Source organism: Paraphaeosphaeria sporulosa, assembly GCF_001642045.1.
Source record: "Paraphaeosphaeria sporulosa strain AP3s5-JAC2a unplaced genomic scaffold CC84scaffold_2, whole genome shotgun sequence".
Classification (NCBI taxonomy): domain Eukaryota; kingdom Fungi; phylum Ascomycota; class Dothideomycetes; order Pleosporales; family Didymosphaeriaceae; genus Paraphaeosphaeria; species Paraphaeosphaeria sporulosa.
In genome coordinates, this window is record NW_017253361.1 from 4,179,506 (window position 1) to 4,191,335 (window position 11,830).

General features: G+C 56.2%; 5 protein-coding genes across 5 annotated transcripts; 1 reads left to right on the forward strand and 4 right to left on the reverse strand.

The window, feature by feature from the left end:
- Positions 1 to 49: 49 nt before the first annotated feature.
- CC84DRAFT_1113308 (FAD dependent oxidoreductase) lies at positions 50 to 1,603 on the reverse strand (the record flags this gene model as incomplete). Its single annotated transcript, XM_018175347.1, has 2 exons — positions 50 to 1,495; positions 1,564 to 1,603. 2 exons carry the CDS (start codon positions 1,601 to 1,603, stop codon positions 315 to 317), a joined length of 1,221 nt encoding a protein of 406 aa, XP_018041139.1. The 3' UTR covers positions 50 to 314.
- A 220-nt stretch (positions 1,604 to 1,823) lies between these two features.
- CC84DRAFT_1203123 (uncharacterized protein) lies at positions 1,824 to 3,049 on the reverse strand. The gene is made up of 2 exons (XM_018181808.1): positions 2,925 to 3,049; positions 1,824 to 2,878 (listed from the first exon to the last, which is right to left on the reverse strand). Exons 1-2 carry the CDS (start codon positions 2,946 to 2,948, stop codon positions 2,009 to 2,011), a joined length of 894 nt encoding a protein of 297 aa, XP_018041140.1. The 5' UTR covers positions 2,949 to 3,049; the 3' UTR covers positions 1,824 to 2,008.
- Positions 3,050 to 3,618: 569 nt separating this feature from the next.
- CC84DRAFT_1113312 (uncharacterized protein) lies at positions 3,619 to 8,472 on the reverse strand. Its single transcript, XM_018175348.1, has 4 exons — positions 8,174 to 8,472; positions 7,850 to 8,122; positions 7,559 to 7,777; positions 3,619 to 7,507 (listed from the first exon to the last, which is right to left on the reverse strand). Exons 1-4 carry the CDS (start codon positions 8,202 to 8,204, stop codon positions 3,756 to 3,758), a joined length of 4,275 nt encoding a protein of 1,424 aa, XP_018041141.1. The 5' UTR covers positions 8,205 to 8,472; the 3' UTR covers positions 3,619 to 3,755.
- Positions 8,473 to 9,198: 726 nt separating this feature from the next.
- CC84DRAFT_1081671 (uncharacterized protein) lies at positions 9,199 to 10,126 on the reverse strand (the record flags this gene model as incomplete). Its single annotated transcript, XM_018173937.1, has 2 exons — positions 9,199 to 9,812; positions 9,871 to 10,126. The coding sequence occupies 2 exons, from the start codon at positions 10,124 to 10,126 to the stop codon at positions 9,199 to 9,201; spliced, it is 870 nt and encodes a 289-aa protein (XP_018041142.1).
- A 145-nt stretch (positions 10,127 to 10,271) lies between these two features.
- CC84DRAFT_1161632 (NAD-dependent epimerase/dehydratase-like protein) lies at positions 10,272 to 11,797 on the forward strand. Its single transcript, XM_018177791.1, has 6 exons — positions 10,272 to 10,542; positions 10,670 to 10,775; positions 10,835 to 10,939; positions 11,001 to 11,078; positions 11,128 to 11,237; positions 11,295 to 11,797. The coding sequence occupies exons 1-6, from the start codon at positions 10,489 to 10,491 to the stop codon at positions 11,745 to 11,747; spliced, it is 906 nt and encodes a 301-aa protein (XP_018041143.1). The 5' UTR covers positions 10,272 to 10,488; the 3' UTR covers positions 11,748 to 11,797.
- The last annotated feature ends 33 nt before the right edge of the window (positions 11,798 to 11,830 follow it).

Below are 11,830 nucleotides of genomic sequence, written 5' to 3' on the forward strand. Positions count from 1 at the left end.
GTGAACATCTAGCCTGATTTGATGAATTGTAGGTTGATAGATGTACTATGGGTGACTAATTTCAAGATTAGGTACAAGGCTATCGCTTTATAGAAGTATCATCGAGTGAGTTCATACAGGATAAGTCGCGCGCCATGATCTACTTGTTCGTGTCAACCATCGTGCACCATGTTGGGGTACCGAATCTCTAGAGTCTGATAGTAGAACCAGCTGACCAAGCTTATACTGATAAGTCCCTGACAAGTTTTGAAGATTTTAGATCAAAGCAGCTCATCCCCGGATATTCATTGCACACAAGCAATGGGCTTGATCCTCTACATGTATTTTCTCGGATCCAAGCTACTCAGATTCGCGCTCTTCACCTTCCCATCCCACACCAGCTCACTAAGGCACTTTGCAGTTCCAGGCGCGTTCTGGATGCCCCAACACGTATGCCCCGCGCCCATCAATAAGCCTCTCACCTTGGTCTCACCAATCATTGGACCGCCTCCTCTGCTCACATTGGGCAGGTAGCATGCCTGTTTCGCTGTGACTTCTCCATCTCTCAGCTCCTCTGATATAGAAGTGACCTCGTCGACGATATCCTGGCAGCGGGCCTCGTCGACTTCGACGAGGTCAGAGGAAGTAGGCAGGGGAATTAACGTGTCGCCTTCGCCGCAGGCGTAGACTTCGTTGTTGGGGCGGGCGTAGATCTCGGGCGTCACGGTCTTGGATCTGCGCGCGTTGCCGCGAGGGAGGTCGATGGAGGTGAAGAGGCAGTATGCGGAGACCGGGCGGCTCGGTCTGATTGTGACAGAGTGCGCGCGAAGTGCCGAGATCGGGGCAGCGGGCCAGACGGTCTTGGTCCAAGGACCAGCGGTCAGGATTATGGTGTCTGCGTCCAGGGTTTTTTCTTCGCCACCGTCCCGCGGCTTGTACGTTACTGATTTAACAGCTTCAGATTCCTGATTAATGTTCGTCGCGCTTCCATAGATGATGTTGACGCCTTGCTCTTCTGCAAGCGAGGCCATGCTGGTTGTGAACTGATACGGATGCACCTGTGCTGTTGTAGACGGCGTGCCCATCTCGTCATACGCTTTGAGGCCCTCTGCTGCCACCCAATCCAGCTCTTTCGGTACACCGGCAGCTCTTAGAAGTCCTAGGGCCTTTTTGCTCCTTTTTTCCAAGGATACCGAATCATGTTTGTCGTTATCTGTAGAAGAAGGACCCTTGCTCTTGTGTAGGATTCCGTACATGTCGATTTGGCCGCAGTGCACGGCACGATATCCCCAGCGGTCGACACCACCGTGTTTTTCTGCTAGCTCCTGGTGCAGCTTGTAGGATAGAGGCACGATGCATGATGGATATGCCCAGAGAGCGAGAAGTCCGCCTGCTTTCCCAGACGCTCCGCCCGCAATCTTGGTAGCTTCCAGTAGCGTTATGCTGTCTCTCTCTTTGTTGAAACTGGCATGGCGAGAGAGGAAATAGGCCGTTGTTGAACCTATGATTCCACCACCTGTTGTTCCGTCAGTATGCACTTGGTCGAAGTGCGTTGGCGGAGAGCGTGAACGAGGGGCAAAATACCAATAATAACAATGTTACGCTTCTGTTGCTCGGCAGCCATGATGTTAATAAGGCGCGATGAAGATTTGAGCATGAGATTGTTATGTGGCGTTTGTGAGGTGACGGGAGTTTATTGTTCAGGGTTGATGTTTGTCGCAGCATAAAAACGGATAACATACGTCATAGGATAAATTATGCAGCTTCACGACCTACGCAAGTCTCTCGTGGCTACATAAATATCACATCCTTTGCGAGCTTGAGCTAAGAACTTCGAATTGTTAATTCTGAAGTGACTTGGGTTACTATACGAGCCCATAGTCTGGACCTGATGCTGTATCGCCGGTGTTTATCTTCCCATAATGGCGAGTGTTCCTAAAAAGAAGCCGAGTGCAGTGAAGTTACATAAGGGGACCTCCAGAAAACCATTTTAAAAATGTTAGAAACGTCTCAATTGGCGAGAATACGCCTAAAAGTCACCACCGCCCATATCCCCCCCGGCCATGTCCCCGTCACCCCCGTAGTCTCCTCCTCCATCGCCGCCGCCATCACCAGCATCGCCCAGGGCCTCTCCTAGCATCATACCACCTAACAAGCCACCACCGACACCTAACGCGGCAGCACCGCCCGCTCCCATTCCTCCGGTTTTCCTTTGCGGCCTCCCGTACATTCCCCCTCCGTAACCACCCATCGGCTGCCCGTATCCACCACCCATCGGCTGTCCATATCCACCACCCATCGGCTGTCCATATCCGCCATATCCCTGCTGTGGGTATCCTTGCTGCTGAGGATATCCACCGTAGCCGCCTTGCTGTTGTTGACTGTGGCTGGACGCTCCACTCGCTTTGCCCAGCAACTTGCCCAGGAACCCTCCTTTGCTCTTTCCCCGGTCCTGGGAGCTCGTGTCGCCATAACCTGAGGTCAAACCTGCGGCCGAAGCGCCGCCTGGGTTGGGATATGCGCCGCTGGCTGGGGCGGAGTTGTAGTAACTGTTTGATGCTCCTGCGCCAGGGGGTTCGCCGTGCGCCCTCGCACGGGCCTGTTCTTCTTCTTGCAGTTGACGCGCCAGGCGCTCGTCTTCACTAATATCTTGCTGCTGACCATACGGATTGTTGCTGGGGAGACGGCTCTTCTCCGTGGACGAGTAAGGTGCACCGCCAGGTCCTCCGGCGTAGGAGGGCGGCGGGCCGTCAGGTGGCCCTTCGCCGGGTGGGTAGACGGGTTCGGTAGGCTTATCCCACTGCGATTTCTTCGTGTAGATGTTGACATAGAAGTATTCGCTGTACTGCTCATTCCAAACGGCTTTGTAGCCTGCCGGCACTTTGGGCGGAGGCGGCCCCTACTACTGTGAATAGACACTCTCTGACATTTGGGGCATTTCATACCGCAGGCGGTGCGAAATCTGCCATGATCTTTGTTGTGAAGTTGATCTGCGCTGAGTAAGTTGTCGTGCTTGGTTCCGTTGAACAAATACGAGGTGCGAAGGGCAGAGTGTAGGTATATCTGGAAGGCCAAGGCAAGATGCGTTAAGCCTCTAATAACGCGCCCACGCTGACGTACGTACACCAGCGGGGCACAGCGGGGAACTAGCGCAGGTGCAATAGCATGCTTTCCCGGTGACATGCATGCGTCATCGTGGCGACACTACTGCGCCACTCGCGGCCTCGCTAGCTGTTCGCAACCGCGGAATGGCTCTAATCCACGACAGTAGATAGATTAAATCTTGATAAGCCAGCCGTGTGCAAAGAGAAGCACTTTAGATTATTACGAAGTATGTTCAGAGCGAAAGTCGGCAGTGCCCTTTCAACCACCAATCTTGTCCCGCAACTATGTCCAAAAGAATGCCAAGCGACAAGCAAGCAAGCAACAGATGAAAAGGCGGGTAGACACCGCGGCGTGTTGGTAGTATATGCGCGTGCGCTGAGTATGCTCATTCGAGAATCCAAACCAGACGCTAAGAGCGAGTTGAGACCAACAGCTTGTGTGGCAGACGCAAGCCATGCAGTGGAGAATTATTCGTACAGCACAAATCAATCCGATGTTCCTCCTCCTGGGCCGGACACTACCCAGCTACGCATTCTGGAAACGAAGAACCGCTAATGTGATGATGCCAGATGATCAGCGGCCTACGAGCGTTAGTACGATACCGACAGTACGACTAGGAGACAACAGATTAAGCCATCGACCCTGTATCATCTATCGCGGGATGATGAGGGTCACTTGACCCTTGGGCCAATACTGTGGTCGGGTAGATTGTGACATACCTTGTTGATGTCGTAGTCATACTTCTCCAGGGCGCCCAGAGCTGCGTCCCTGGAGTATCCCATCCCAGTCAACTTCTTCAAGATGGGGTCGTCGTGTTCCGTGCCAGTGCTGATAGCGCGTCCCAGCTGAGGCATGGTAGGCGACTTCAAAGATCCAGAGCCTTCGTCTCGGTCAAGAGACTCGAACACCGACTTGCTGAAATCACTCGGCTCTTGCTGCGACCCCTTGTCCTGGGATGACTCCATGTTAGAGAAGATCGCATCCCAATCCTGAGAAGAAGCTGCCGGCTGGGGAGCCGCGGGTTGCCCGAAACTTCTGGAGATGTGCTCGAAGTCGCTGAAGCTGTCTTCGCCGCTGTGAGCTTTGCCCGTGGGTGTCTGCTGCGATTGCATAGTATTGGCCTTGGATGCCGCAGGTGAGTCGAAGACAGGGTTAAATTCATCGAACCCTTCGCGATGTTGTGACGCGAACAAGTCGTCGTCCGTCTTGTCGTCTGCCTCCTTGGCATCGGTAAGGTCATCGAACCCAGCGTCAAAGTCATCGTTGAACGCGGATTTGGGCTGAGGCTGAGCTGTGGTATCACTGGGCGGTTGGGAAACAGCTGAGTGGTAAGCATCCGAAGGTACGGTTGACGATGGAGTATCCGCAGGAGGTGGCGATGCTGTCATTGACTTTGCAGCAGAAGAGCCACCAAAGAGAGCGGCACCATGTCCCCCAGCAGGTGAAGCGAACGACCTCTCTGGAGATTGGGAGGAGGGCGGTGCGGTGGGATCAGTCCTGGAAGGAAGCAAACCTCCAAACTCCGGTGGGAACTGATTTGAGCCGCTTCGATGCGGAACGCTGGATTCATAGCTGGGCGGCGACTTCTGCGCGGTGGGTGAAGGAAGCCCGCCTACATTTGAATCAAGGCGAGTGGTTGGAGGCGGAGGCGCGTAAAGGTCGTCATGAGAAGCATCTCCGCCAGCTGAAGAGGTGTTGGGCTGCGGAGCCTGGCTTTGTCCCCGACTTGAACGATGGTGGTGAGGAGAGGCCGAGGTAAAATTGTCCGCAAAGCCTTGTTCGCTGGCACTGTCAGTGTCATCATCACGGCTCAAATCCTCAATCGGAGGAAACTCCTTGTTGAACTTGGTCGCAGCGCCGTTGGACTCCCCGTTCGTTCCACTAGGCTCGGTGTTCTGACGGCTCGAACCAAAACCAGCAAATGCAGCGTCAAAATCGACCTTCTGTCCGGGACGTGGCTGCTCGCTAGCGGCGGGTGGGAACGGGTCACCGCGGCCGTTGGCCCTGCTCTGCTCGCTGAAACTGCTACCACCAGTGGGCACTTGCTGAAGCGGAGAGGTTGTGTCCCTTGGAAAAGATCCGGGAAGATCCTTGTTGGGCAGAGGACCGCCAAACCCGGAAAAGGTATCCTTTCTCTCCTCACCCCTGGTGGTGGACTTGGTATCGCTGGTGATGCTTGCTACTGGCGAAGCTGTAGAGATACGGTCAAAGAGCGACGGGTTGAAGTTGTCGGTCTCGGTCTTCTGAGTATCGGAGGAGAGTGAGCGCTCCACCGCTGCAGGTTTCTCTTGCACTGGCGTTGCGGCAGGCGAAGCCGCTGAGATGGTGGGCGTTTCGTTGCCCGTTGCACTGGGTCCACCGTACCGACTCGCAGGGGCTGAGACCTTGACCGACGAGCTAAAAGAGTCTGAGCGGGGGAGGTCGTTTCGCAGCGGAAGAAATGCGGAACCGAACTGACGCGATTCAGGGGGTGCAGGCGGCTCTCCGGCACGAGGAGATTCTTGGTAAGACGACAACGGCGGGGAAGTGGATGGTGTTGGCACGTCTGGTCCCTCTGATGAGCGAACAGACTGACCAGAAGGCGCTGAGAACGACGGCACTTGACTTTGGCTGTCCGCTCGGAAAGATGTTGGGGGCGCCGAAGTTTGAGGTGAAGCGAACGAGCCAAAGACACTGTCAAAGTCTTTGTGGGGACCAGTCTGAGCGAAGCCAGAGGGTGACATGGTGTTTTCGGTGGGCTGAGGCGACTTGCGGAAGAACGGATTGGTGTTGTGGCTCGCAGTGGAAGTTGCAGGACTGGCTACATTGGAAGTCGGCCCTGCAGGAGGAGTACGGTACTCCTCAACGGCCTTGTTCAAATCGTTCATCTCGTTCTTGATCTTGTCTCGCTCGCCTTCGTTTGTAGCTAGCTGCTTCTTGTTGATGGCCACCATTCCCTTCTGCTGCCTAGCATCATTCCGTAACTTGTCAAGTTGAGGCCGCAGGCTGCTGACCTCAGCATTGGCTTGCCTGATACGCTCCTTGAGATTGTTGTTCTCGCGCTGGTCAGTCTCAAGAGCCGTCCTCGCCTGGTGGTGTTGGTTCTGGAGGTCTTTGAGGGTGCCTTCAAGTATGGCCAGGTCCTGCTGGAGTTTTCGTGTCTCATTCTTCGAAGATGCTAGTCGATCTTCCAATGATTTCACGTCTTTGACCTCCTTCTCATAAGCAGCTTTAAACTGTGAGAGTCTGAGCTCGAGTTCGCGCTTCTGACTGTTTACGCTATTCAACTCGCTTTCAGTTGCACCCTTCTTATTCTGAACCTCTTGCATTTGATTCCGTAGAGTGGTCATCTGGTTCGACATGTTGGCCAGCTCTGTGGAGTCCTGAGTCAGTTTCTTGTTAATCTCAGGGTCGCTCTCGCCTAGAAGATCGTCCATAGCCGAAGGTGGACCTCTTGGCGGACCGGAGCCTGCAGAAGCCCCGGTAGACTGGGTAGTAAGCGTCTGCCCAAACGAAGAGGTGGGCAGAAATGGTTTGAATGTTGAAGCAGGGTTGCGCGGTGAGGGTTGGAACGGCTGAGGCGACGTGGGCGAGGCTGTCTTGCTGGCGAACGGGTCGTTGTCAAAAGGTTTGGCGAAGGGCGCTGATCCGCCAGTTGTCTGCTGCAGCTGCAAAGGTGCAGGTGGTGCAGGGGCAGAAAAGGCATCGAGCCCAAAGAGATCATCAGCGGCAGACTTGGACAGCGGAGGTGCAGGCGGTGGTTCGGGTCCTGAGAGCGGCGCTTGTCTGACTTGATTGCGCATGCTCGGAGGAATGAGGTGCGGTGGTAGTGTGGTGGGTAGCGGAGCACGGTCCTTCATCCGCTGTTGTCTGATGAGATACATGGCAACCGCAAACTCGTCTCTCGTAAGCTGACCCTCGGAGTTTATGTCTGCGAGGTCCCAGATACCGGCCAGGACGTCTTCAGGAAGACCAGAGTCACTGAAGAAGTGCACCGCTTGCTCGCCTGTTATGAAACCGCGGCCTGTCGTGTCGACCTTGTTGAACAGATTGTCGTACGAAGTCTTCTCTTGCGCGCTGATGGCCCAGTCGCTTCCCGTTGCTTGGACGGACTGCGGCGGGGTGCTGTACTGATTGCGCAGGGGACTGTGGGTACGTTGCGGTCCCTGTCCGCTGAACTGGCGCGGGATGGGCGGGATAGGGTCCTGGCGGCCTATTGGCGGAACGGGTCCTCGTCGTGCGGCGGCTTCGTAGAGACCAGCGGGCAACGTGGTGGGCACCTGCTTCATGGCACCGGTGCGGAACGAGGCGAGGAGGTGCATCGCAATGATGAACTCGGTCACGCCCAGGGCGCCGCGCTGTTCGGTGTCGGCCAGGTTCCATATGCGGCCCAGCGTCTCGTTGGGCAGCCTGGCCTTCTCGAAGATCTGCTTTGCGTTCTCGCCTGCATTGCCTGGTCAGCTTGGGGTGGCTTGCTCTGCACACGGCACCTTACCAGACAAAAGGCCATTGGAAGCACCCGACTTGTCGAAGAGGCCGGCATACTCGGCTGCTTTGGCAGGGGACAGGGGAGGCACGCGGATGGGGCCTCCTCCGCTGACCTGGGGCGTAATGTTTGAGGCAGGAGGTTGTGCGAAGGGCCCGGGCACGGGGGCCGCGGGAGCAGGCGCGGATGGGATGGACAGGCCCTCGAACTTGGGCAGCGTCGGGGCGGCTGTGGGGGGTCGGCATGGTCAGCATGCCGTGTCGCAGGCATTGGGCGTGCGGTGCTGGCAGGGTGTCTTACGCTGGAAGGCAAGCTCTGGCGAGGGGTCACGGCCAGCCTGGTAATGGCCGATGAGGCGCAAGACCTGGCAGAAGCCCGCCGACGTCAACAAGCCGCGGTTCTCCGTGTCTGCGATCTGCCATATCTCGCCCAGCACGGCGGGCTGCAGCTTGGTGCGCTCGAAGAACTTGACGGCGACCTCGCCGGTGATGACGCCGAGCTTCTCGGAGTCGGCCTGCTGGAACAGGTACTGGAAGGCGCGCTTCTCGTCGGGGGTCAGGTTGAGAGACGTTTCTGGATGCGCCATTAGCTGGGGCGCCGCAGCGCAGCGTGCAGGCGACGTACCGAGGGCGCCGTTGGCCGCGAGGTCCGCCATGGTGACTGTGGAGCTCTGGCGATGGCGAGCATACAGCGAGGGATGAGGCTGGAGCTTTGGCGCTGCCGTGCGATGGCGCGGTGGGGAACCTGGACGTGCGCGCGGCCGGCAGCCTGCGTGAGCTGGGGGCGGCGGACGGCGGGCGGCGGGCGGCGGCTAGCTCGCGGGCGTGGGCGTGGGAGCAGCGACTGACTACGGCTGCGACGCAGGGCCTCGCACGCTCGCGGAGGCTCGTCTGGATGAGGATGCGGATGGCGTGGGGATGCACGAAGCTGCGAAGCGCAACAGTACGAGCAGGAGCTGTCCACACTGGTGCAGGTCGAGCACGAGCCATCCATCATGTCCAACCGTGCCCTGCCGTGGCCTATCATTCTCACCAGCATGTGCTGCACCACCTGTCGACGTGCCCCAGCCCTCCACGTCTGGCGCTGCCTGCGCAGTCGCCTGCGGCCTGCCTGGCGGCCACCTACACGTCGTTGCAGCATGCACACGGCCGCTTCGAGCCCCAGCGCAGTCTGGACGCAGCTGGGAAAACCGACTTTCATTGACTTGCATTGCTATTGCTATCTTACAGGGGCCCGCGCCGTGTGTTGCAGCGGCCCGATGGTTACACGTTTTGTACAACTGGCCGCGAACGAGCTCCCGCCAACGCATGCTCGGGAGCTCGACGGTAACGCCAGAAACGCAGCACTTTGCGGGGTCCATGCGCCTAGCAGAAAAGAGTCGAGAGCACATCTCCGAAGTAATAGGAAAGAGAACAGCGGCCGTTGGCAGCCGTGTCGTCAGAGGAGAAGCGATCCACGGCGGCTGACACTAAAACTCGACTCCGGGGTCACCCCTCATACTGTACGAGCTCACTGTATGATACCGTCGTAAAAGTATCATATTATGGCCATCCCGATATCTCACAGCCGCAAACAGTCCAGCCGCTGATGCATGGTGTACCGCACGGGCATGCAAGTGGGTCCACCCGTAGAGAGTGTCTGAGGGCCCGTCACCGGCAGCCATTGTGTCGGTGCGTCTGCTGTGGCTTCGTGCTCTTCACGTACGCCAGGCTTGGCACCGCTTCCTCACGTCGTCCCCACGCACGCCCGAGCAGCCAGTCGGTGACGGAAATGACCTTGGCCGTCTTGTCCCACTGGCCGTTCTCCTCCACATGCTCGATGGTGTGCTTCGCAACCCTGCCCTGCTCGTCGAATTCAAACAGGAAAAGACCAGAGAACTTGTCCTCCTCCTTGTGCGGGCGATTGATGATGCTCGTGATCTTCTCGACTGCTTCGCTGACTGGCCCATGCTCTTTCTCTGACTTGCACGTTTCCCACTTCACAATCAGCCTTTCGTTCTGTGCCGCTGTCGAAGTGGTGGTGCAGCCGCTCTTGATCATGCGCTCGGATATTATCTTGAGCTTGACGTTGCCCACTACGGGTACGCGACCCCATGCCATGGGCGCAGTCCATAACGCAGCAGTATATGCAATCTTCCCGCTCACGGTCGGAAGGTGTGGATGTGAGGACGGGAACAGGTGGAGGCTGATATTGGGCGCAAGAATATCTTGTGGAAGCGGCGAGACCAAAAGTGTAGGAAGTCGCTCGTGGAGTATGCGTATCGCTATATAAATCAGCAACTGCCCGGTTCTTTAACAACATCTGTGATGCAGGGTGCGTACTGTTTCCGAGTTTGACGTTGCGCTCGTTCGGCGGGCCGTCACCGCCGCTTTCCGCCGGATGCAGCGAGGTCGCCGACGCCGTGAACCATGTTCGTGACACCGAGGCCTGGCGGGCGCGGACGTCGGTGATGGTTCGTTGGTACTGCCTGAGGCCGAGCAGCCGCGGTGCGGTCAGCGAGGTGGATGGTCCGGCGGGGGTTTGGAGATTTGCGCGCGTAGATGAGGAGAAGAGCCGTCGCATTCGACCGGTGGTCATCGGTAGGAAAATGCGACCATAGATGAGCGATAGGATGTAGGGTGCCGAAACGCGAGAGGCCCTGGTGATGGCCGCTGGTGCTGGGTGTAATTGGTGATCGATACAAAGTAGCGCAGAGCCGACACACGGAACACCATGACGTTAGCACTCCCGGATCAGGCAAGCCTGATGCCAGCCGCGGAGTACAACGAGAACACCCCGCGTTTCAACCTGTGGTTAAAGACGGCAGTTACTGCTAGTAAGTAGTTGCTGCTAGTTGACAGATAAACAGACTCTTGGATTAGTCCAGCACACGCTATCATATGAGCAATTCGATCCTCAAGTCAACTCTGAATTCAACGTCACGATCCTAGTCCTACGAGATGGCTCCACGCGTTGTCTTCACTGGCGGCTCTGGCAAAGCTGGCCGACACGCTGTAGGTTCTGGTTCATAATAACTATAGAGCGAGGATGACCGTCCGAGTGCAAACCCTCTGTACTCAGACTTTGCGCCTGGCCTTGCAGAGCAATACGAGTGTCGATAATTAACGGCACATTACACAGATACCTGAGCTTGTGAAACGTGGCTACGAGGTGCTGAACATCGACCTCACTGACTTCCCAGACAAAGACGCCAACGTTTTCACTCTCAAGACGGATCTGACCGACAGTGAGTGACGCTGAAATACACCCGCGACGGAGAGGTCAACTAAATTTATGCCTGTGCAGGTGGACAATGTTTCAATGCATTGACAACCCATTTCAACTTCTCTGGATATGAGGGCCCGCACATTCCTGGTCCTCCTGATGCAGTCATCCACTTTGCCGCGTATGGTGAGTGCAACTCCTGAGTAGACCAATCAGTTGATATCCTCAACTAACACTATTCCCCCAGCCAGAAATATGCTTGTTCCGGACAACGAGTGCTTCAAGGGGAACGCCACATCGACATACAACGTGATCGAGGCAGCATGTAGGTGCATGATCATGGCACTGTTCGATCTTTCAACTCACCTTAGCAGGCAAGCTGGGAGTGAAAAAGATTATCATCGCTTCTAGCGAGACTACCTATGAAGTGTGCTTTGGCCAGGGCGACCTTGATTATACATCTTTTCCCCTGGACGAAGAAGCCGTAAGTGTATATAGAAACACATGGCAGGATGATTGAGAGCTTATCGTTCGAACACAGGATGTTAATCCGATGGATACGTACGCCATATCAAAGCTTGTGGGCGAGCGTGTAGCGCGAGGGTTTGCTCGCAGATTTGATGCCGATATCTACGCGCTTCGCATTGGTAACGTCGTAGAGCCACACGAGTATGCCCAGGACTTCCCAAAGTATATCAGTGACCCCAAACTACGAAAGCGGAACGCGTGGTCGTACATAGACGCTAGAGATCTAGGTCAAATATGTGACCTGTGCATCAAGAAGGACGGTCTGGGTTTCCAGATCTTCAACGCGACCAACGATACCATCACGGCTACATTCCCAACGAGACAGTTCCTGGAACAATTTGCTCCGAACACGCCCATCACACGGGAGATGGACGAATGGGAAGCGCCGTTGAGCAATCGGAAGATTCGCGAGGTGCTAGGATTCAAGGAAGAACACAACTGGAGAAGGTACTACAACCCGGAGTAGTGCCTAGCAGGAGTGAACCATAAGATGGTCATTAAGGGTGGTGTGAGGGTGTAGTTCATAAATCACACCTTACTGCTGTATCC